This window comes from Pipistrellus hanaki, assembly GCF_964339955.1.
Source record: "Pipistrellus hanaki genome assembly, chromosome: 2".
NCBI lineage: Eukaryota > Metazoa > Chordata > Mammalia > Chiroptera > Vespertilionidae > Pipistrellus > Pipistrellus hanaki.
In genome coordinates, this window is record NC_140504.1 from 168511931 (window position 1) to 168536746 (window position 24816).

A 24816-nucleotide genomic window follows, 5' to 3' on the forward strand; every position below is an offset into this window, starting at 1 on the left:
CAGACACATTCATCCTTTTCTCCTAACTACACCTTTCACACATGTAAAATCTGTTAACACCCATTTGAGCTTCACAATAATTCTGCAAAATAGGCCACATTATCTCCTATAAAAGTAAACTGAGAACTACCAATATTAATTTTGCTATTAATTGCAATCTTATTAAGCAGTAGAGCCATGGCTCAAACCAGGCTCATCTAACCCCAAAGGTTTGGATGAGAACAGATGGAGGGCCACGGTCCTCCCGTTGTCCTCGCTCAGGAGACAGGGCCTGGGGCCTGTGAGAAGAGGAAGATTAGATCCTCTGACCCGCCCAGACTTCAGGTCTCTGTCCTCTTCCAGGCTAGGCAGGAAGATCCCACTTGTTCATCGGATACAACTTCTCTGCACGTATTAGTGCCCAATCCAGTCTGTGCTGAGCCCCTGGCTGGGCTAAGGGCAGAGACTGAGTCAGCCAGAGCAGCACCCAGCTGACTGTCCACACGAAGAGGGGCAGTCCAGGGGAGTGCGCTCCCCACACACAGGGGTGAGCCGGGCAAGGTGAGCCCTCGGTGAGAGGAGGAGGGACACGGTATCAGGAGGACCAGGGGATGTGGCGCATCCTCAGCTGTGAGAGGGCCCTCTCCTCCACCTGCGTGAGCCCATCTGGTCCCAGCACCAAGCCCAGCCCAGCACCGACAACGTACCCTTCCCTCTGGGGGCTGGCTTCCTGCCCGCGGTCCCCGCCTCCCCAGTGAGGGCCAGCAGCTCCGCCTCCAGGTCCCCATCATCTTCAGTCTCCTCCGCCCCCAGCAGCATGTCCTCGGGGCTGAACTCCACAAAGAGCCCCAGCTGAGGGCAGAAAGCATTTCTTAGGAACCACACAATGGGGCCAAGGATGCAGCCCAGCCCCACAGCCAGGCTCCTGGAGATCAGTGGCTCCTTCCCTGAGTGAGGCCCAATGTGCAGAAAGGGTAACCGGGCCTACAGTGTTACCCCTCAGAATGTTCTCCCTCCGGTGACCATAAAGACAGCAGGAGCACAGGCCATTGTTATTACAACAATAACAGCACTGTATTTACCTAGTACTCTATGTGCTTACCTTAGTTAATTCTCTCAATCCTAAGGAATAGGTTCTATTTTTTTTTTTAAATTATAAAACACATAATCTGAAAACTATGATCATAACCGTTTTTAAGTGTACAGCTCAGTGGCATTAAGTACATCTAACTCCTGTGCTACTATCACCAGTATCCATCCACACTTTCATCTTGCGAAACTCAAACTGTGCGCCCATTAAACAATAATTCACCATTTCCCCTTCCCCAGCCCAATAACCACATTCTACTTTGTCTGTATGAGTCTGACTATCCTAAATAAAGGTAGGCCCTTTATCACATTCAGATGATACTGAGCCGACCTTGTTCAGTGGCAGAGCTAGAAGTTAAAATGAGGTCACATGCCTTGAATCTATGCCCTTTATCCTACCACCTCCCTTACCTGCCTCCTTTAAGAAGTCCCAGGACTTGAGCCCAGAACAGAGATTAGGGAACAGACCCACAAGGCTGCAAAGCTCTCCCAGTGGATTAGCCCTCAAGCCCTGGCATCTGGAGCCGGTAAGAAGAGCTGTGACCCTAAATTCAGGGCCTAAATGAACCCATGAGTGCTGAGGCCCCATCAGTACCCCATAAACTGGTGGCTCCTGAATCCTCCAGATCACTCGTAAGCAGGTGGCCATGGCAGGAGGATGCCTGGGCTGAAACACAGGCGGGTTCAGGCCTGTGTATGGCAGAGGCCAGAGTGTCCCCAGGGCTCTGTCAATCCCGGGAGGCCCTGCTCCAGTCTCTGCCTAATGGTGACACCACACAGATGGCCCTGTTCGCCAGGCTGCAGAGGAACCCCCGCCCTGGCTCAGGGCTGAAGGCCACACACATACCTGCTTGGCAACTGCCGCACCCTGACCACTGGCCTGAGGGCCCTTCCGAGGTCTTGGCCCTGGCATCTTGGCAGCCTAGATACCTGTCTGGTGGGGAAGGGAAGAGACTCAGACCGGAGCAGCCTAGAAGCCCCTTCCCCAAAGCGCTGCCTTAGTGAGGTGTGGTCAGTCAACTCAGCTCACAAGGGAAAAGGCAATGCTTACGATCAAAGAGTGAAATACTAACACGGAAAGCATGGCACTGCAGCAAACAACAGGAGAGAGAAGGGGTGAGGACCACTTGCGAAGGGGCTTACAGGGAGCGTGAAACTCTCGGACAAATTTGGATTAAACCCAAGGTTGAGTGGGGAGCAGCCAGGAAGACAGATTCAGCGAAGTAACTCCAGGCAAGGGGTGGGTGTGTATAAGGCTGGGTGGGATTCAGAAAGGCTCTAAAGCTGTGCTGTCAACTACGGGAGCCATGGCTCCTTACATTGAAATCAATTAAGTTAAAAATCCAGTTTCTCAGTTATTGGCCAGCACAAATACTGAACACTTTTTATCACGAAAATTTCTACTGGGCAGTTCTGCTCTAGTCTAGAGAACTGACTCAGCATTCTGATTGAGATCTCACAACCATTCATAGGACCAATATGTGTCAAGAGACCCTGTGCTGGGCACTGGGAGAGCAGAAAAGAATCTGACAGGTCCTCACGCCTCACAGAACATTTACGTGGTGAGAGCCTCATGGATCGGCCATCACCACCGGGGGCTGCTCCAGGGGCCGGGGCTGCCAGGTGCGGACCGGGCCCGGACCCCGGACCCCGGACCCGGTGCAGAGGGAGAAGGTTTCTTGAGGACGAAGCCTGCGCTGAGTCATGTAGAAGCTGGAAAATAGACTCCAAACAGAGGGAACGACTGGCCCATTCTGAGTGAGAGCCAGTCTGGCCTCCACCAGGAACCTCAGGGCCTGGGGTTACTGGGGCATAAACTGTGGAGCATAAACAGGGAACAAGCGAAGCTGCACGTGTGAGCACGGGACGACAGAAAACGCCTCTCAGCCTTAAAGGAGCCCAGGCATTCTCCCGAGGGCGAGGGCCGCTGGGCTCAGGCGGGGACCCTGAGCCGCCGCCGCTGCAGCGGGGCGGGCGGCAGCGGGGCAGGAGACAGCGGGAGCGGAGGCTGCTAACCATCGGGTCCCACAACGGTGCCGGCCGGAGGGGCGCGCCGCGGGGCGCGGGTGGGGAGCAGAGGCCGGAGCCGGAGCGGCGGTGAAACGCCGAGCTCCGGGGTGAGCCGGCTGTGGGCGCCCGGGGCGGGTGGGGGCCTCAGGGTGACTCCGGGAGTCGGATTTCGGCGGCGGGGCTGACGGGCCGGCACTGAGGGTAGAGCGCGCTCAGGGAGACTCAGATGCGGTCCGCCCGGCGCGCCCGGCCTGCAGGTCCGGCCCGGGAGGGGGCGGCGGTGCGGGGCCCCAGCCGGAGCTCGGGAAGAGGAGGGCGGCGGCGGGGAGCGCAGTTCAGGCGGCGCAGGGGGACCTCCCCACCCCTCGCAGCAGGACGCCGCCCCGCCGCGCCCCAGCCGAGGCCGTCTTCCGCGTCCCCCGTCCCGCCCGGGGGCAGGTACGCGGCATACCTCGCGGCGAATCCGGACCCGCCCGGGGCCTGCCCTCGCCCCGCACCGCCCGGGACTCCCGTGGCCCCCGGGCGGCGGCCGCGGCAGCCGTGACCGGAAGTTCCCCCGCGGAGACGCTCGCGCCGGGACACGTGACCTCACGCCCCGGCGACACGCAAGACGCATGCGCGAGGCGGAGCGGGCGTGGCGCCCCGACAGGTGTCTCTGAGGGTGGCGTTCTGAGCGCGCAGGCAACGCCCGGCTGGTTGTGTGGGCCGAAGGGCGGGTCCGGGGAGCCAGCCGGCTTGCACACGTGCGGTAGGTGTGACACCTGCCCTCGCTCAATCACACTCCCCCGCCAAGCTGCCTTCGGGGCTCCGGGGAGGCTCCCGGCCACGCTCACCGCGCGTCCTTGCTCAGCCCTCTCGCGTGAGTCCGGGGCTGGCACGGACCCCACCAAAGGGGCGGGCTTCTCTGCTTGTCACCTTCTTGGTGTCCTTTGAGCTTCTCCAGCAAAATGGGACATATATATAGATATATAGGTATATATGTAGATATATATGATATATATGATATATATATTTAAGTATTTTTATTGATTTCAGAGAGGAAGGCAGTGGGAGAGGCTGCCTCCTGCACACCCCACACTGGGGATGGAGCCCATAACCCTGGCATGTGCCCTGACTGGGAATCCAACCGTGACCTCCTGGTTGGTAGGTTGATGCTCAACCACTGAGCCACGCCAGCCGGGCCATATTTTTAAACATTTACTAACTACCTTTCCAATCAGAAAGTGGGTTAAAAATTTAAGATGTGACCAGCAGTGGGTGTTCACTGCACCTCTTCGTGAAGTTTAGCCGAGTTCTTACTCCCCCTACTTTACAGGGCAATGAAATGGGGGGTGGTAAGAGGCATTAAAGAGCTTCTTCCATCTAAAACAATCTTTGCAACTCACTCCTGCATATCTCAGCTTTTAAGTTACGTTTTGTAGTTAGTGATTGGAAGAATCTTGTATTTTCCTTGGACAGAGAGCTTTTCCATCCATCTCCCATTGCTTTTGGTTGGTTGGTTGCCCAAAGAGACTGACCTTAGCAATGTAAAACTGGTTTTATTCCAATTTTTCTGTCATTAAATATAATAAAACTAGAGGCCACGGATTCATTTACCCGTGGGGTCCCTTGGCCTGGCCTGTGCCTTCTCACAATCTGGGACCCCTCGGGGGATGTCGGATTGCCAGTTTCAGCCTAATCCCCCAAAGGCCAGAGGGACCCCACTGGTGCACAAATTGGTGCACCAGGCTTCTAGTATGCATATAAGATCTTTGGTTACTCTCTTCCCATGCTACCCCCTGAGATTCATCATTCTGTTCCATATTCCTATGCCTGTGCATTGAGCATCTGCCCCCTGTTGGTCAGTGCATGTCATAGCTACCAAATGGTTGAACAGTTGCTTAGGCATATATATAATATATATATATATATATATATATATATATATATATATATATATATATAGAGAGAGAGAGAGAGAGAGAGAGAGAGAGAGAGAGAACGCTTGCGCGCGCTCAAGCACAAGCTGATGCAAGAATGGACCTTCCTTCCCCTGATGGCACCGCCTTTGCTCTGGCCGGAGACTCCTTTCTGCCCTCCCATACTGCCCAGAGGCCCACAGCAGCTGGGGCGACAACACATTCTGCCTGCCCCTGGCCGCTTGGCACCTGCATATGCAAATTAATCCATCACCTTTGTTGGGTTAATTTGCATACTCCTGATTGTCTGGTGGGTTTCTCAAAGGTACAGTCAATTAGCATGTTACTCTTTTATTAGGTAGATATTTAATAGATCATCAAAGGTATATAGTATTTCACATTTGCTATAATGCAAGCTCCACTGTTATTTTTAAAATATATATATATTTTATTGATTTTTTACAGAGAGGAAGGGAGAGTTAGAAACATTGATGAGAGAGAAGCATCGATAAGCTGCGTCCTGCACATCCCCTACTGGAAATGTGCCCGAAACCAAGGTACATGCCCTTGACCGGAATCAAGCATGGGACTTTTTTTTTTTTTTTTTAAATATATTTTATTGATTTTGTAGAGAGGAAGGGAGATAGAGAGTTAGAAACAACGATGAGAGAGAGTCATCGATCAGCTGCCTCTTGCACACCCCCTACTGGGGATATGCCCGCAACCAAGGTACAAAGCATGGGACTTTTTAGTCTGCAGGCCGACGCTCTATCCACTGAGCCAAATCGGTTTCAGCTCCACTGTTCTTTAAATTACCCCCAGTGTCTAAAGCAATGCATTGTACATAGCAGGCATTCAATAAAAATAGTTCCTATTCCTGGTGTGAATTAACGAGTACCAATCACAAGTTTAAGAAAAAAACAGCACAATAATACAGTTGAAACCACCTATACACCTATCATGGTGCAAGACTTTCCTAAAGAGCTACCTACTCCTGACTTATTCTTGAGCGTTTCTGTTTCTACTATGTCTGTATATGTCCTTAAATAATCCATATCTTTTTGCAAGCTTTAACATTATAGCATTGATATCACTGCATTTATTCTTCCACTTCTTTGCTCAACTCTATTTGTAAGCTTCATCCACATCTGACACTTGCAATTTATCTAATTACTTGTCATTTCTGTACGGCATTTCACAGTATGAGAATAATTTCCTCTTCCAATGGCTTGCCATTATAGTACTATGAACATTCTTGTATACAGCTCCCAGGTACACGTGCTTTCCTAAGGTGTATGCCTAGGAGTGGCATTGCTGCCTCATATGATTTCCACATCTCCCAGACTAAGTGGCAAATTATCTGCAAAGTATTTGTTCCCGTTTACACTCCCATCAGTAGGCATTTGGATCCCAGTTGTTCCATATCACCACGAAAGGTCTTCTAATAGATGTGAAAAGGTTTTGACTTGCAGGCCTCTTACTATGTGTCCATTTTGTTGATCATTCCTGTTTCTTAGTCTGTGAGTGACTTATTTACACATTTTTCTTTTTTTTAAAATTTATGAATTGTGTAATTCTTTAAAATATTCTGACTGACCCTCATGTGTGATTTATAAATCTGACTTATGTGTATTATATGTATATACACATGTGTGCTTTTTCTGAAAATTAAAGTTAAAAAGTTAAACTATGATAATTAGTTTGATATTTCATCATGATTCTAATAGATTTTCCTATACTATTTACCACTCACAAAATTTAACCTTTACCTCATACTTATTAACTACTACTGTAGTCCACAATATATGTAATTATTTGCATCTCTTAAATATATAACCCAAATCAAGACTCATAGTACAGTTAGCTCTCATTTCTCTATTTTCCTTTAGTTTAGAATAATTTCTCCACTTTTTGTCTTTTGTGATATTGACATTTTTTAAAAGAAAAAGTTGCTTTGTATTTTCTCAATTTTGATTTAGCTGAAAATTTTCTCAGTAGATTTAGGTAAAACATTTCTGGCATAACTATTATTACATGGTGATGTGTGTTTCCCATGAGGAAGCTTTAGATATCAGTTTGTCCCACTGCTGGTTTCCAAACAAATATTAGAACTTGTAAAGTTATATTAAAAAAACCCTGCCAAGATTTTGATTGGAATTGATTTCTATTTAGAGAGTAATTACATCTCTTTATTAGCTTTATTCCTAGATACCTTATATTTGTTGTGCCATCTAAGACTTTTTCATTTAAAGATTTGTTTTTATGATATATGGTACCTTTTTAAAATGTACATTTTCTAGCTATTCATTGCCAGGGATTCTTTATTACTGATATTACTTCCGGCATTTCTTTTTTGTAAACTAAGTTTGCTTCATTCACATTGCTCAAAAGTTAAAAGATACAAGAAATACAGTGAAAGTCTCTAACTCCTGATCATAGCCATCCATTTCTTTCCCAGGGGCACCCAATATAAGCAATTTCTTACATATTTTCCCCCAGACTATTTTATACCAATTCAAGTAATTGCGTGCAGATGTTGACACACACGGCATGTTACCATTAAATAAATGCTGGGGCTACTAACAGAAATAAAAGTCAGAGGAGGTTTTATTTGGTTTTATAATCTGAGGTTTGTAATGACTATAAATTTCCCAAACACTCTGGAAAAAGCAAATTATTTAAAAGAAAATTCCAAACTACATGGTAGTCATTTCCTTCATTATATTTTGCCACAAAAGGTCCATGTGCTCAGAAAAATAAGACCCGGTTCTTCAATCCGCTCGCAGTCCTTCCGCGGAAGCTCTCACTCCTCCTTCAGGGCGAACAGCACGTCGCCCTGGCTGATGTTGAGCCGCACGCGGAGGAGCAGGTCGTGCCTGCTGGGCTCCACGAGCAGCAGGCGGCAGGCGCCCAGGTGGGAGCACACGGCCATGGCCTCCGACATGGTGGGGTAGGGCAGCCCCTCCATCCGGCACAGCTCCACGTGCTGCCTGTACACCTACAGAGGCAAACCCGAGGTCAGCTGCCAGGAAGGTTACGAGAGGAGGGTCCTGGGTCTGCATCCGATCATTTATTTCTTCTTTTAGGGAAACCAGATACTTCTTGACCAGGATAGTTAGTGCCCCGAAGGCATCAAAGGCTGTCGCAATGGGGGCACAAACGAAGGGCAGAATGCAGTACCACCTTCAGAATCAGATCGCAGGTCTGGTTCTAGCAAATACCTAAATATGACGCCCTGGGCAAGTCATCTCGCTTTCTGAGCTCCAGTTTTATCTATTAAATGTATTATAATATCTCTGGAGTAATGGATATAAAGTGTCTAGTACTGAAATTGTTACACAGTCCCGGTATTCCGGGGCTGAGAATTCCATAATGGAGATTGTCATAATTCAAGTCAAGTTTTGCTAGAAGGTATTTTCCTAGGCAGACACAGTGTACAGGTACCAAGGCATGACCCTTGGAAAAGCACAGAGACAATCTACACTAATAAAAGAGAAACATGCAAATTGACCGTGCCTCTGTGACACCTACCAGCCAATCAGGAGTATGCAAAAGAAGCTAACAAAGATGGTGGTTTAATATGCATATGCAGGTGTGAGTGGCCACTTGTGCGCGCGCTGGCACCACGCAGCCTGTGTCCTGGGGACAGGCATCCTCAGGAGCCAGGCTGCTTTGAGCCTGTAGGCCTGTGCGTAGGCCCAGAGCAACCAGAGTCCTGGAATGACCCCAGCCACTCCAGGCCTTCCTGCGCAGGCGCAGAACAGCCAGGGGCAGGGCAGGAACACCCGCCACGCTGCCATGGCGAGGTGCAGGCAGTCCCTTGCAGGGCCCCCACAGAGAGCAGACACCAAGGCCTGTGGTGGTGCCAAGCAGGCAGGTCCGCAGAGAGCAGAGAACCACAGGGAGTGGGCCTAAGCCATCAGTAGGACATCCCATGAGGACTCCGATTGGAGAGGGTGCAGGTGGGGTTGAGGGACCCCCCCATGCACGAATTTCGTGCACCCGGCTTCTAATATTTAATAAAGAGGCAAGCGGGTAGCTGGAAACATGGATTCCAACCCCAAAGCCCCAAGTGGGTCAGGCAAGTCGGTAGTAGTTTCTGGCAATCTTCTAACTGTAAGTCCATTCCTCACCCCCACCTCCTACCCCCCACCAATACCGGGAGCTTGTCAGAAGCAGGGTATTAACCAATTCAGATTTGGGTTCCTGGTTCACAGCAGTTAATGGCATATTGTAGATGTTCAGGAAATGTTTACATACTAAAAATGAAAGGCACTCTGCAGAAGAGCTGTTTCAGGCTCTAGGAGAGAATAATGGGCAAAATATGACCAGCAACTAAATGTTTAAAAAAAGAATGTAACGAAGTATAGGAAGAAGTAGTCAGAAGGTAAAAGTTTTTCTGTGCGTCTAAAACATGCTTGTACACACAGGTACATACTCCCAGGTACACACACACAAACACCTTTGACAGTTCACCTTCTAAGGGAGCCGTTGCCTGTGGACACTGGTTTTAAATAAACCACTAAGGCATGAGGCCTCAGGCTTCCTTTTATGGATATAATTGAAATGATGCTCCAAGACTATGATTTTAAACATGGCTCTTTGGGCAGTGACTTTTGATTGTTCATCTTTGAACCTCCCATCCTAGAACAGTATCTGGCACATGGTAAACCTTCAATCTAATATGTAGAAACCAGTTGCTAAAGGTCTCCTCCTGCAACTCAATAAAATAGGAGCCGGTTTGATGTTCCTTAGCATTACCAGATTACCACAAAATAGAGACAAAGTACTACACGGTGATCAAAATTCCCACATATCTTAACGGTTTCAGACCAAAATCTATTATAAGTGGATTTCTAAAAAGGAGATTGCCCACCTGTTGAAATGTGGCTTCCTCCAGCCCCGATCGATGGAATTCTGCAAGGATGGCTCTCAGGAAGTTCTGCTCCATAACAGAGGAATTTCTTAAAGAAAATGAAGACGTGAATTCTCAGTTGGCTGCACAAACACCGAGGGGAAAACTGAATAAAGCTTTTCTGCATTTTCAGAGACTGGAAAAAACTGGGGACTGACTCCTTCCTCCGATATTATTTGGTAAGGGGTCCCCCTACCCTCCCCGAGTCTTAAAACGATACAATAAATGCCACTTTGCAAGTAAGGAACCACGGAAACTACGTCTGGAAAGGTACCAGATCCCAACTACGCCCCTTAAGGAAAAGGACAGCGTCTTCAGTAAAATGCAGGAAAACGAGACCATGGTCCTCGCCAGGCGGCCTTTCATAGAGGGTTCAAGGTCAGGAGGCAGAAGCATCTTACTTGATGGCAGTGATGTACGCCGATGAGAACATCTCATCCACCGCCTTCAGCAAGTGGGCCACGGTGACCGGGCCCGGGGAGCCGGGCTCCCGGCTGGATTCACAGATCTCGGTGGCACGCCTGCAGACGTCCAGGCAGCGCCGCGCGTCTCCGGAGAGGGCTGCCACCTAAAGAGGGATCATTTTATTCCCTGAGGTCCCCTTGCCTATCAACCGACAGACTCTGAGTTCAGCTAAAAGAAGGAAGGCGCTGCTGAGAAGGGACGTAAGCCTGAAGCTACGTCCTCGCTGGGAACCCGGAGGAAGCCCAGATAAATGATCACAGGCTCGTGCCTGTGACAATGGGGATCCGCTCTGAGAAACGCCTCATGAGGCGGTTTCACTGCTGTGCAAACACCCGCGTGCACTTACACAAACCTACAGAAAGAATACACCTAAAATAAAGATGAGTAGTACAGTCACAGTGTTTTATTATCATTATCAAGTATTGTGTACTGTACACAACTGTATGGGCGGTGCATTCATACAACTCACAGCGCAGGTTTGTTTACAGCAGTATCAGCACAAACACCTGAGCCATGTGTTATACTAGACATTACGATGTGTTACGCTATGACGTCACAAGGCTATCGTGATTTTTCAGCTCCAGAGGTCCACTATTTACATGCAGTCCTTCACTGGCCAAAATGTCATCATCAGCATGTAACTTAGACTGTGCCTGGGACTCTTCCCTGAGTCCAAACCTTTGTCTTGGTTTTACAAATAACTCCAACGTAGGAAAGGCAGAAATCCATAGTTTTATTTAATACTAGAGGCTTGCTCCACAAAATTCGTGCAGGGGAGGGGGCAGTCCTTCAGCCCATCCTACACCCTTGCAATCCAGGATCACTGGCTCCTTGTTCATCTGCCTGCCTGCCTGATCGCCCCTAACTGCCTCTGCCTGCCTGCCTGCCTGCCTGATCGCCCCTAACTGCCTCTGCCTGCCTGCCTGCCTGATCGCCCCTAACTGCCTCTGCCTCAGAGACGTCCTAGTGGAATCTCGTTCGACATTCTCCCAGTGAGCCTGGAGGACATAAATGAGGCCCGCGGCCCGAGAGCCGTGAGTTTGACATGCTTGAATGCAGTCCAGATTGTATACCCACCATGGGCTGTGCACCTTGCTAGGCACTGACAGGCCAGCAGAGGCATTTGACTCGAGTGGACTAGAAAGTCCTGAACGAGAACATGGTCCCAGCCTCATCTTGTGGAACAGCCACGGGTCATCCTATCCGGCTTCACAGGGGCAGCCGCGCGGAGGGCGGGACAGCAGGCCGACGCTAACAACGGCCACTTACAGCCCACAGCCTCCACGGCCAGCACAGATCCGTCTGAAGGACAACGAACTCCATGCCCAGTCTCCATCCCTTGAGGTTTTTGTGCATAAAATCCAATCCCAGGGACAGCGGAGGCTGAATCCTGAGCTTCCCGGTTGTGGCTCCCCGCCCCGTCCCTCCATCCCCCCAGTCCCTCTATTAAACTCCCCTCTAGCTGGCTGTGTCTATTTCCTTGAGCGACTCCCATCTTACAGGCACCTTATAGGCACGGTTGAATTTCATCCTCACAATGACCTTATGAGGTAGCTAGTATTATTACCATTTTTCAGAGAAGTAAACTGAGGCTCAGGAAGTTTTGAAGTAACTTTCCTACAACCTTCCACATGCCTACTAAGTGTTAGAGTCGGAATTCAAAGCAGGTTTGTCTATTTAACTATTCAGCCCTCTTCATACCTAAGTGGACAACCAGAGTTGTTTGCTTCCTGAATCAATTAATTTTCGTTTTAATTGATTAAGCCCACCATAGTCATAGCCCACTATCAGTTATACAATAAGATTTCAGAAATTTTTCAAAACTTCGTTTCTAACTTTTGTATTTGTTTTTACAAGATTTCCTAAATTTCTCATCATTCCCAGAGCACCCAGCACAGGACCTCACACCAGCAGAAGCTCAGCAAAGAGCTGCGCCTGTTCTGTTAGGTACAGCGAGGAGCTCCCGAGGGTGACTCACCTTCCTGGCAACAAGCTGGATGGCATCGTCCTCGAAGGCCTTCAGGTGCTTGAGGCGGGACATGAGGATCTGCTGCAGCTGCCTGTAGGTGTAGGGCTGGAAGGACATCCTGGTGAAACCCTGGGAGCCAAGGTGACAGAAACAAGCTCACTGACCGCCCTCTCTGACAGCCCTGGCGGAAAGCTACCCACCAGCCCCCAAACGCACGGTGGCATCTTGTAGGGCAGTAGCTCTCAACTACCTTCCATTTAGTTTAAAATACCCTTTTATTCTGCCAGAACCACGGAGAAGTAGACGGAAGTAGAGGCGCTCTGAGGAGTGGACGGAGGACCCTCAGCTCTGTGATGTGCACAGGCTCCGCTCCGGGCTCACGCGCCATGCTGCTTCTAAGCGCCTGTGGTTCAGGCTGAACCAGGGTTCCCAAGGGCACACCCTGCATCCACCTTGCTCACTGCTACGCTCTAGCCACCTCACACTGCCTGGCAAAAGTAAGTGTTTAAAGACATTTTAACACTAATTAAACCTCCAGGGCTCTGCAGCGTAACAGTGCACAGGCAGCAGAGCATCAAGATATGTTTGCAGCCAAAACCGGTTTTGCTCAGTGGGTAGAGCGTCAGCCTGCGGACTGAAAGGTCCCAGGTTCAGTTCCGGTCAAGGGCATGTACCTTGGTTGCGGGCACATCCCCAGTAGGGGGTGTGCAAGAGGCAGCTGATGGATGATTCTCTCTCATCGATGTTTCTAACTCTCTATCCCTCTCTCTTCCTCTCTAAAAAATCAATAAAATATATATATATAATAAAGATATGTTTGCAGCAAATCATGCAATGGTGACAGTTTAATTCCAACTTAAGACGAGAAGAGTTTTAGCCGATTCTCTCTCATCAACGTTTCTAACTCTCTATCTCTCCCTTCCTCTCTGTAAAAAATCAATAAAATATATTTTTAAAAAACACACAAAAAATGGAAGAGTTTTAGAAACCACATTTCGTACTTTTCCCATTTATTGCAGTGTCCTGTGCATTCGTTTTTGCAGGACTCCTCAGCACAGCTTCCGGGTCTGTAGGAACAACCAGAGAACGGCCCCAGGACCTACCAGTCGGCTTGCCACCCGGTTCATCATGATGCGCTCCGGCAGGTCCATGGTGTTGGCGATGGCCAGGACCACCAGCCGGGCCTCCTTGTGAGTGGGCCAGTCAAAGAGGTTGTACATTACGTCTTGTTTCTGAGTCCACAGAAGGTCAAGCTGCCAGGGAAACGGGGAGAGATGCAGGGCCAGCCACCGAGACCGCGCCAGGGCCCAGAGTGAGGACCTGTCACCGCTGTTTCAGCTGCCTGCGCTCCTCAGGCCACACCGGCAGAGCAGCGAGGAGGTCAGGGGACTCGTGCCACTTGCCACGAGACAACAGGCTCAGACGAAGGAAGGAGCCAAACTTCCCTCCTGCCCAGTACTTGCTCCCAAAACATCTGTCACAGCCACGTGGCTTCTTTCCCAGGCCTCCCGTGGGCCCCTCCTCACCTCATCCACAAGCAGCACGGTGGTCTCCTGGGAGGACCCGGGGGTGCGAAATCGCTTGGCCAGCAGCTCGGCTGCATGGCTGGCTGTTGCCTTTTGGCCAGTCAACTTCTGCATTGGGGGGGGAAAAGGTATGGTAAACGCTAAGGACACACTCCCTTGGGCTTAAAGTTCAATCTGCAAACAGAGGAAGCTATTTAGCCTGAGGGTTTCAGGATCCTATACTCTGCCTTCTACTCTACACACAGAAGGCACCAAAACAGAAGCTAAAGAACGTCTGTGTGACTGAAATGCAAACGAACCACAGAGGAGTCCCAGAAGCCCCTCCATAATCATTGCTTCCTGACTCTATAACTGGACTGTTATCTGTTACAAGAGAACAGCCAATGAACCAAGAGTGAGGTGCAAACTCGCACCTGCCTCTAACCCCTTTCTAGTCTGCCACACTGCCTCCTGTGCACACACGGTTCTCACCATGATAGTAAATACCGGTTTCCAACAGCTCATAACGAGCTCCTAGACTTTAAGGTCCCTGTGGGCAGGCATTCTGCCTTTGCTCTTGCTCTCTCTACTCAAAGGGCAATGCCTGGCATGTTGAAAATATGTAATATGCACAAAATTAAGTAAACCTTTTTTCTTTTCCTGTGCCAAGAAACTGCATTTTCCAAAAAGCCCAAACCCGCTTTGCTTACCTGCAAGATTTGCACGTAGACTTGGTGGGGCTCTGTCAGCTTCATGCCGTTGACTTCGATGTACTGGAAGGGAGGGACGTCATTGGTGTGGGCCGCCTGCTGCAGGCAGTGCATCACCTCGTGGACAGTGGCAGTCTTCCCGGTCCCGGGTACCCCGGAGATGTACATGCACCTGGCAGGAAGGGAAGGCGCGAGGGTGAGGTGTGTGCCAGCTGCCTCACCAGGCAGGAGTGAGCAAACGTGTGTGGAAGGAAGGACCGAGAGCCCTGAAATGTGGGGGTGGGGGCAGGGAGGAGCATCCTTGGAGGCTGAGGCCTGTTTCCATACAACCATTCATTCCACAAGCAATGCCAGTGTCACCTTTCTTTGAAAAACAGAATTCCCATTCCTACAGGATAATTTTGACAACAAAAAGCTACTTTAGGAGCGTTAGGCTTTCGCCTGTTGTCCTGACACTGGGGAAAGACCATCTGGTTGACCTCTGACACCGGAGGGGTGTATCAGCCGGCGCCTTCTTCCCGACCATCCCACCTGGCTCAGCGTGACTCACCCTCCGGTGCGATCAAGGAGTTTGCTTTCCACAAAGTTGTAGATGTCTTGGAATTCCTTTTCCCGACAGGGGAGAGAGTCGGGTACAGCAGACACATGCAGACTAAGTAAGGGAAAGGAAGATTTTAGAAGTATTTCACCATCCACTCAATAATGGAAAGACTTATCTATAGTTTCTATATAAAATCTTACTCACAAACTCAAGGAAATGTCTTCATTCTCAAATCGCTTCATGTAGTTGTATAATCCCTTTCACCCCGAAAATCACCAACTCCGTGGTGCTAACCCTTTGGTACCGGTCACCTGGGAAGCTTTCCCAAATCGCACTGCTGAACCTCATCCCGCAAGAGACTCTGATTCGGTTGATTTCTGGAAGGATGTCGGCTTCTCTATTTTTTTAAAAGTCCCAACACAGTTCTAAAGAGTCCGGCCCCTGAGTAGTAGTGTCCTGACTAATCATCTCCCTCCCTGAGAGGAGGATGGCAGTGGACTGGTAGGTTACTCCTAGCACCTGTCTGCATTAGCTGAGCCACACACTACTTGAGAGGTTTCCTCTCTCAGAACACACATGCTCATTTTACTCTGTTATTACCCCTGCTTCGTGTGAATGAAAGCGGAGGCCCGTCTTTCTCTCTGAAAGGAGCCCACGAGCAGAGTTACCTTAGCCGGGCCTCCTCGAGCACGCTGGCAGGCCCCCGGACAGCCAGGTTCCGGCTGCGGATCTGGGGAGTGGCAGAATGTGGCGTTCTAGGCTTGGGCTGTATTCAGAAAAAAGAACATATTTCAGAAAAACACCACCCACACACACACACACACACACACACACACACACACCAACCACAAAGCAAAAACACCATTCAGGACACATTGGCAAATCTGATTCCTGATGACTTGCTACAAAGAAGAAAGGTGGTGAATTCCTTAGTTTTTTTATGTATAAAATACCATGATTCCCCTCTCTCTTCTCACATCACACATACACTTTTTTCATAGACCAAACACAATTTCTTTTTTCCAGTTTACACACAGTATTAGGATTTGAAAACAGTGGCAATCTGGGGAAAGAATAAATGAAGGTATGGATTAAATACTATTTAAAAGTAAAATATTGCTGCCGAAACCGGTTTGGCTCAATGGATAAAGCGTCGGCCTGCAGATTTCAGGTTCCAAGGTTCGATTCCAGTCAAGGGCATGTACCTTGGTTGCGGGCATATCTCCAGTAAGGGGTGTGCAGGAGGCAGCTGGTCGATGTTTCTCATCGATGTTTCTAGCTCTCTATCCCTCTCCCTTCCTCTCTCTCTCTATAAAAATAAAAAAATTTTAAAAAAATCAATAAAATATATTTAAAAATAAAAGTAAAATATTGCTTTAAAGGAAAGATAAGAAATTATGAAGAAATCCTAACTATGCTGCCCAAACATAGGGTTGAGGGCATAAACTGGGTTTGATTCAGAGGATGCTCCTATAAATTGGTTTGAAAACATGGTTAGATCTTGTTTATCGGTTTAACACCTATTAACTTTAGAGAAAACAGAAAAGGGGTAAGAAAAACTTGCTCAGAATGTATCAAAATGACACCCCAATCATTTTAATTAATAAATAAAAAGGTATCAAAAATTTGATACATTTCTGACCTTTTCTATTATGCTAAAGATGCCCTCACACCCGATAGCTCTTCTACTTGGTGGGACCACAGGAGATGCGATCAAACCAGAAGGTAGGTGAGCTATTTGCATAGAAAAGAATCCCAGGTAACATCGCCTCACGTCTAAAAGTCATCTATTGGGTTCTTTCCATAGAGGTGTTCCAGAGAGCAATAAGTTCCACAAAAAAACTGAACTGGCCAGAGACTCCTGCTCTACGGCTCTCTTTGAGGGTCACAATAACATTAACACACATCTGAACACGGGAAAGTTCCAAAGGAAGCAGGAGAGACATCCATTCTTCTCTTCCAGTTACACAATTCATTACCAATACCTGAGCAGCCCTCCCTGTTTCTCAGGTGTATCAAGTGACACTGTTACCGGACAAGTGACGGGACCCTGAGCAGGAAAAATTTCACCACACGAGTCGAGGTGACTATGAGGGTGATTTTTAAAATCCGAGGACAGTAAAACAAGTAGAAGCAACAGAAGAGCTAGGCTGGGCTGCCTTAGCTCTCTGCGAAGTCAGAGAAAAGGGGACCTTAGAGACAGGTCCAGGGGGTTAGGCTGGGAACGCTGCCGCTGCCCACTGCTCCCTGGTTGCAAGTCTCATGGGGCCCCGTAGAGTGTCACAGATGTGGGAGGACAGGGGGAGGTAAATGGCGCAGGGTGCTCCCCAGAGGGAGGCCGTGTGCTGGGTATCTCTCTCTTGCAGGCAGGAATCAGGGGAGGTCTTGGGTAGTCATTAATGTTTCCCAGGAGTGCCCTTTCAAGGCCGCGATCTCTATTGATTGGTAGGTGCCAGGCAAGGATCATTAGTTATTGCAGCTGGCCCTGGCATTGCCTACTTGGTTTTGCTGCTTTTCTGGGCCAGCAGCTGAAATACAACCTAGGCCTAGACATGATCTCTAGGGAGGTGACCTTCTGTATCTGGCTGTGAATTGCTGGGTCAATTTGCTCAGCTGTCTCAACTTCTCTGTTCCACTTGTCCTGGCTTACTGGCCTGTCTCAGAGCAAAGCCAACAACATGGCTCCGCAGCCCTGATTGCATTCCCACTGAGCACTGATTACACACAAAGCACGCTCCTGGGTTTTGTGGGCAATGCAACGATCAGGTACCAGTTCTTGTCCTTCCCTCTGGAAGTCTGGCTCTTGGCCATTTGGTTTTGTATTTTAAAGGGAACTCAAAAATCACCTCCCACTGCATGGGTGGGGAACGTCCAGCTGGTGGGCCATGGCAGGCCCAGGAAATCATTGGACTGGCCCCGCCAAGGCATTAGGGGTGGGTTCACTGGATGTTTGACCAAGTATAGCAGTCTAGTTTTAAGTTCATAATTTTGTATAGCCTTCGATTGATGTTATAAATATCCAAATGGCCCTTGGTAGTAAAAAGGTTCCCCAGCCCCAATACTGGATTCATTTTCAGCCCTAGGGTTCATGAATATTCTAAGTGTATATATAGCATCCAATACAGCAGACCTGTACTCAGAACCCGGCTGTTACTAACAGTAGTGCGATCTCAGCTGCCACATTTTACATGGAGCGACAAAGGTAAAAGAGCCTTACGGTCTTCTTTGGCGTCTTGGAGGGGGTGTGTGAGGATGCCTTCGTGGCAGAGTGTGGGCTCCTGGACACACAGCTGCTCATTCTCCGTGGAAGGGGTGGTGTCGAAGCCTCCTCCTCCTCCTCCTCCTCCTCTTCCTCCTCCTCCTCACTGTCCGAGTCTGTGATCTCTGCTGCGGGCAGAAATTCCTCCTCTTCTTTGTCATTTTTGCCCTCTTCTTCTTGGTCATTTTTGCGATTATCTAAAAACCTGAATGGTGGGACACATTTTCTGATATTCGGTGCTTGAAGTCTAAGCCAGGGCCCCCTAACAGGTTAGTGTAGATGGAGGTGTTGCAGTGTCTGCCGTGGTGAGCAGTGTAAGATGTGCTCCGCTTGCGTGCTACTGAGGTCCTATGCTAAGGATTTATATTATTTTGTGACCTGTATATTATTATTCTTCCCATTTTTGTGACGAAGAAACTGAGACTTAGGAAGGTTATGTAACCTTCCCAAGGTTGCACAGATCGTAAATGACAAAGCTCAGCTTCACATTCAAGAGTATCAGAATCAAAGTGCAAGCTTGTAGGCATCCCTCTAACAGTCTTGCCAGGTGTGGTTATGAGGCCCTGAGAGGCAACTATGCCCAGAACAGCATTTCTTACCCATTTCTAACTGACATTTATGTAAACTAACATAATTCCAGACATACTAGGTAAAAAGGTGAATTTCAATGGAATAGCAAATAACAAATAAGAACTATAAGAGGCTTTAAGAAATAAGATAATAGATACCATGGATGGCAGTGCCCAGGAGCACCCTTACCGAAGCTGCTGCCTAATCCGCTTCAAAGTCAAGAGGGAACTCTTCCTGCGGATACGATGGGGAGTCGAGGCAGCTTCATCCTGAGCTCCTGGCGTCTGCGCCTCCCTGCGAGAGATCACAGCAAGGTGAGGGAAGCGGTTCGGGCCCTGGGGACCAGCAGCAGGCCCCAGGGGAGAGCCAGGTGGCCTGGCTTGCTCCTATTCCTTTTGCAGGAGCTAATCACTTTGCTAAAAAGTTTGTAATTGAAATTTGACTCAAACTCAAGAGAAAAAAAGTTTGCTTAAAGCTTATTATTTAAATAAGACTCACCATCCAACTAGAGACCAGAATATACTAACCTCAGGCACAGTACCTTGTCCTTTTTTCTTTCTGACATATCTGACTTTCCAGTCTACCCAGCTCAAGGCTAGCAGAAATGCAACTATATTATTAAAAACAAAACTGCCCTAACTGGTTTGGCTCAGTGGATAGAGCGTCGGCCTGTGGACTCAAGGGCCCCAGATTCGATACTGGTCAAGGGTATGTACCTTGGTTGAGGGCACATCCCCAGGAGGGGGTGTGCAGGAGGCAGCTGGTCGATGTTTCTCTCTCATCAATGTTTCAAACTACAGTGGTGCCTCACACAACGAACTTAATTCGTTCCAGGAGCAAGCTTGTTATGCGAAAAGTTCGTTATGTGAAACGCGTTTTCCCATAACAATACATGTTAAAAAAAATAATTCGTTCTGTAGCATAAAATATGCTAAGATGACATAAAAAAAGATAAATTTTTTGTTATTTTTATTTAGATACATCTAAAAACATAATTAAAAAAAAAAAACACACATTTTTTTAATTTTAAGACAGACTAAGTAGAGTCTACCGAATCTTGCACATCTTCATCCATTTTCTGCTTTTTGGCCGATGGTTTCATGAAAAACCTGTCCAAAGTCGTTTGTTTTTCTCTTTTCTCCAACATCTGCCGGAAATAACGGACAAGAGTATCGGAGTAAAGATCGTTGATCCTGTTTGCTTCAGCTGAATCCGGATAGTGGGCATTGGTAAACTCCTGAACTGCTTTCCATTTGACCAGGATGTTCTTGATGTCAGCAGTTGGGATTGGTTGATTGATTGTTGCTCCTCGTTATCAGATGACGCTTCCCTTTGAGCATTGTCCTGTTGCTGGACCAGAAGTGCTTGGAGCTCTTCAGTTGTCAGCTCTTCTTCGTGTTCCTCAATAAGCTCCTCTACATCCTCTTCCTCTACCTCTAATTCCAACCTTTGGGCCACTGTGATGATGTCCTTCACCACTTCTGTGTCATCAACTACTGCTTCTTCCTGGGTCCACGAAGGCACAAGCATCTTCCAAGCAGAAATGAGGGTCCTTTGTGACACTTCTTCCCAGGCCTTCTGTATAAGTCGTATTGCCATAAGGACATCAAATTTCTCCTTCCAAAACTTTCGGACAGTCATATTGTCTCCACCAAACTCGCATTCTTCAAACACCTTATTAAAGAGGGCTCTAGTGTAGAGTTTTTTAAAGTTCGCAATAACTTGCTGATCCATTGGCTGAAGAATGGATGTGGTGTTTGGTGGCAAATACTGCACCTTGATAAAAGGATAATTTTCCTGCAATATTTCCTCTAGGTCTTTTGGGTGAGAAGGGGCATTGTCAAGTATCAGAAGGGCTTTGAGCGGCAGTTCTTTTTCCAGCAAGAATTTCTTCACGGCAGGAGCAAAGGTTTCCAGAATCCATTCGTTGAAGATAACTTGGGTCACCCAGGCTTTTTGATTGGACTTCCAATGGACGGGCAGTTTGGACTTAATAACGTTATTTTTCTTGAAAATTCTTGGATTTTCAGAGTGATAAACCAATAGAGGTTTGATCTTGAGGTCTCCGCTGGCATTAGACGAAAACATAAGGGTAAGTCTGTCCTTCATGGCTTTGTGTCCTGGCAACTTCTTCTCCTCTTTTGTAATGAAGGTTCTGCTCGGCATTCTTTTCCAGAAAAGACCCGTTTCATCGGCATTGAACACTTGTTGTGAGCAGTATCCTTCATCCTTAATACATTTTTGAAAGTTAATAGAGAACTTTTCTGCTTCTTTGTCAGCACTGCCAGCCTCACCATGCATAGTAACGCTGTGGATTCCACACCTTTTCTTAAATCTAAAAAACCACCCCCTGCTGGCTTTGAATTCTTCTTCATTATCTTGATTGCTGCTACTTCCAGGGACGTTTTTCTTTAGATCGTCATAAATTCTCTTGGCTTTGTGACAGATAATATCTTGGGTTGTTACGTCACCTTTCACCTGCCTGTCCTTAATCCAAATCGCTAATGGCCTCTCCATTTCCTCGTGGATTGAAGACCTATGTTTTTCATGAAATAGTTTTGATACTCCTTTGGCTACTTTGGCTGATTTGATTGCATCCTTATTTGTCAAAATGGTGAAAATGGTGGTCTTGCTGAGGCCAAACTCTTTGACGAGGTCACACTGTTTTACCCCACATTCACTCCTTCTAATTATTTCCTGTTTCATTTCAACAGAAATCACCTTCCTGCTTTTTTTAGAAGCCATGATATAAAAAAAATATTGAGTTTAACTTAAAAGGACGACTGCCGTGATACGTGCGTGATTTAATTCGTAATGAAGAACGATTGCCGCGATACGTGCTTAAGTTAAGCGCAGTGACTAACGACTGCCTGCAGTGCCTGCGCGGAAGGATGCAATACATCGGCAGCGATCGTGGAAGCTCGGGCGAAGCAGTCGTGGAAGCTCCGGCAAAGCGGTCGTGGAAGCTCGGGCAACTTTGTTGTGTGAAACGAAGTTCGTTGTATGAATCATGAAATGAAGTTCGTTGTGTGCAGCGTTTGCTGTGCGAGGCGTTCTTTATGCGAGGCACCACTGTATCTCCCTTCCTCTTTGTTAGAAAATCAATAAAATGTATTTAAAAAAAATACAAAATATTTATCAAGCCAACCTATAATGAGCTGGATGCTGGAATTTCTGAGCAGGAAACACTGAAATGTGTAATTTCTGGCTCCTCACATTATTTGTGCAGTCCATTATTAACAAACACTGCCTAGTGCCAAACTGTAAACTTTGTTCTAGATGCATTATCCTCTTGTCCTACATGTATTTGAGAATGCTTCCCAGTGCTGTTTTTTATAAACTGAAGAAATGGCTGTTAAAATGTGGCAAGTAACGAAACCCAGGACTGCGAAGCAATTCAGGTTTGGGACATTCTCTTCTGAAGCAGGGATCCCCAAAGGGCATCTGGGTATACCAGAACCATCCAGATCATTTTAAAACTCAGATTCTTAGGCCCAAAAGGCGATTCTGACACATTCAGACTTGCGACCCACTACTCTAACTTTGTGGACTGTGACCAACACAGTTCGCGTCACGTGAACCCTCTGGATTTACTGTGGGAGGAAGGGTAGCGTCCCCCTCACCCCTTTTTTATTTTTATTTTTATTTTATTTTATTTTATTTTTTTTTTACAGAGAGGAAGAGAGAGGAATAGAGTTAGAAACATCGATGAGAGAGAATCATCGATCAGCTGCCTCTTGCACACCCCCTACTGGAGATGTGCCTGCAACCAAGGTACATGCCCTTGACCGGAATCGAACCCGGGACCTTTCAGTGGCAGACTGACGCTCTACCACTGAGCCAAACCGGTTTCGGCCCTCACCTCTTTTTTATCTTTTCTGGCTTCAGAATCACAGAAGGCACCACGGAGCTCCTCTTCCCCCCTCTGATGGGGTCAAGTGTTATTTCCTGGCTAATCTCTGTGGTTTTCAAAGCTGGGACCCGGGCTCGCAGGACCATGCGGCATTCACGTGAAGCCTCGTCTTGCTTGGCACAAGAGCGTCCCATCTCCCCCGTTTCCTCCGGGGCTTTCGGAGCTGGAGATGAGGTCTGGAGTCCATCAGGCTGAGACTTCTTAGAGGGTGAGGTGATCTCAGAGGCCACTTTCCGCTTACTCCTTCTGGGAGAATCCAAAGACACCCGCGAAGTCTCCTGGGAAATCCCAGTGTTAGGTGTCACAGGGAGACCTAGGCCCAAGAGAAATCACCACAGACATGTGTGAATTTTATAACTAGCACTATATACACCCACTATAGCTAAATGCATCCACTGAAGTCATACGAAGACATGAGTTCTCCATATTTTGAATTATTCCATGCTTCCCCCCTCCCAGAGCAGGTAATATTTTCTCTCTCCTAAATTCTGCAGGTGATTTTCCTAGTTAGAACCATAAGTCAATTATTAAGTCAGCTTTTGTAGGTAATGTTTACTTGGATTTCTCTGAAGTAATCTACCAGACAACGGCACATCCTCAGCCTCATTCGATAAACAGCACTTGAAAAACTTATACCAGTGGCTGTGTTGACTAACACCACGGCCTAGATTTTTCTTAGCTCAGATTAATACTAATAGAAGTTGGATCCCTGGGGGCAACCAGTTGGGTTCAGCGAATACACAGAACCACGTGTATTCTTAATTTGCTCCTCTCTCACCATGACTGCAAGCACCACAAACCTGACATTCATTCACAGTTGTCAATTGAGATGTTAAAATGGCAAGGTATGTGCCAGGTGCTCAGAGGGACCAAATACTGAATGAGACAATCCTGGTCCCCAATTATAAGACACTTGAGTCCAACAGGGTAGATGACATACATGGATGTTTATAATAAGAAGTAAAATAGCCGAAGCTGGTTTGGCTCAGCGGTAGAGCGTCGGTCTGCAGACTGAAAGGTCCCAGGTTCGATTCGGGTCAAGGGCATGTACATTGGTTGCGGGCACATCCCCAGTAGGGGGTGTGCAAGAGGCAGCTGGTCGATGTTTCTCTCTCATCGACGTTTCTAGCTCTCTATCTCTCTCCCTTCCTCTCTGTAAAAAATCAATAAAATATATATTTAAAAAAAAAGAAGTAAAATAATTGTTCTTAAGCAGCCACGTGCTAATGAAGATGGCTCATAAAGATAGGGCATGAAAGGAAAGGCCAGATCTTACAGGGCTTTGAACATGAACAGAAATAAAATAACCTAACTCTATTTCACCTATAATATAAACATCAGGAGAAAAAATTTAACAACTTTACTTCCCCAATGGAATACATTCTAAAGGAATAAAGCAATGCAAATAAAATTTTAATTTTCACTTAAGTTTACTGCCAGTAGTAGTATTGCATAGCTATTGAGACTCTCGTGTGTTAGGCTTGCTCCTGGGAGTCAGGGCTCTTCTCCCTAAAGAAGGTGACACGATCGCGTACGGTGGGAAGAAGGGGAAGAGCCCTGTTGTTTATAGACTAGAAATATCAGCATGGTTTCAAGAATTTTAAAGTATATGCGTCTTTTAGCGCTTCTACTGGGGATCTCCTAGTAAAAGGCACTGCCACCTTAGTAGCAGACATCTTGAAGAAATGGCTCATTTATTATTATTTTAAAATCTTTATTGCTGCCAGTGTTACATATCTTCCTCCTTTTTCTCCCATTGACCCCCTCTGGCCCACCCCGCCCCTTACCCCAGAGCTTCCTCACCCTATTGTCTGTGTCCATGGGTTATGCATACAAATCCTTTGGTTGATCTCTTCCTACCTCCCACCTGCCTTCCCTCTGAGATTCTGACTGTTCCATGCTTCTATGTCTCTGAATCTATTTTGTTCATCAGTTTATTGTGAAACTCATTTACAGAGCTCAATATCACGTCATAGAAAAATACAACGACACA

The 24816-nt window shown here is 47.5% G+C and overlaps 2 protein-coding genes and 1 long non-coding RNA gene across 6 annotated transcripts in view; 1 reads left to right on the forward strand and 2 right to left on the reverse strand.

Moving 5' to 3' along the window:
• Positions 1 to 3666, reverse strand: part of CC2D1B (coiled-coil and C2 domain containing 1B) — a 502063-nt gene extending 498397 nt beyond the window's left edge. For all 3 annotated transcript variants that reach the window (XR_014794015.1, XR_014794016.1, XM_084872889.1), the window contains exons 1-3: positions 3530 to 3666; positions 1916 to 2002; positions 687 to 831 (exon numbers count right to left, since the gene is read on the reverse strand). Coding sequence is in view for 1 of the 3 variants with exons in the window: in XM_084872889.1 (XP_084729015.1) it covers positions 687 to 831; positions 1916 to 1981 (211 nt within the window). In the remaining 2 variants the exon portion in view is untranslated. The remainder of the gene's footprint in view (positions 1 to 686; positions 832 to 1915; positions 2003 to 3529) is intronic.
• A 45-nt stretch (positions 3667 to 3711) lies between these two features.
• Positions 3712 to 13477, forward strand: LOC311616954. Its single transcript, XR_014794019.1, has 4 exons — positions 3712 to 3826; positions 12241 to 12418; positions 12613 to 12822; positions 13369 to 13477. It is a non-coding gene; the product is annotated as an uncharacterized lncRNA (long non-coding RNA).
• The window catches only part of ORC1 (origin recognition complex subunit 1), a 29760-nt gene continuing 12193 nt past the window's right edge, over positions 7250 to 24816 (reverse strand). For both annotated transcript variants that reach the window (XM_084872887.1, XM_084872888.1), the window contains exons 7-18: positions 22773 to 23136; positions 19100 to 19204; positions 18299 to 18545; positions 15750 to 15847; positions 15091 to 15192; positions 14541 to 14712; positions 13852 to 13959; positions 13429 to 13578; positions 12335 to 12454; positions 10293 to 10459; positions 9853 to 9940; positions 7250 to 7974 (exon numbers count right to left, since the gene is read on the reverse strand). In XM_084872887.1, coding sequence (XP_084729013.1) covers positions 7780 to 7974; positions 9853 to 9940; positions 10293 to 10459; positions 12335 to 12454; positions 13429 to 13578; positions 13852 to 13959; positions 14541 to 14712; positions 15091 to 15192; positions 15750 to 15847; positions 18299 to 18545; positions 19100 to 19204; positions 22773 to 23136 — 1916 coding nt within the window. In that variant the 3' untranslated portion in view covers positions 7250 to 7779. The remainder of the gene's footprint in view (positions 7975 to 9852; positions 9941 to 10292; positions 10460 to 12334; positions 12455 to 13428; positions 13579 to 13851; positions 13960 to 14540; positions 14713 to 15090; positions 15193 to 15749; positions 15848 to 18298; positions 18546 to 19099; positions 19205 to 22772; positions 23137 to 24816) is intronic.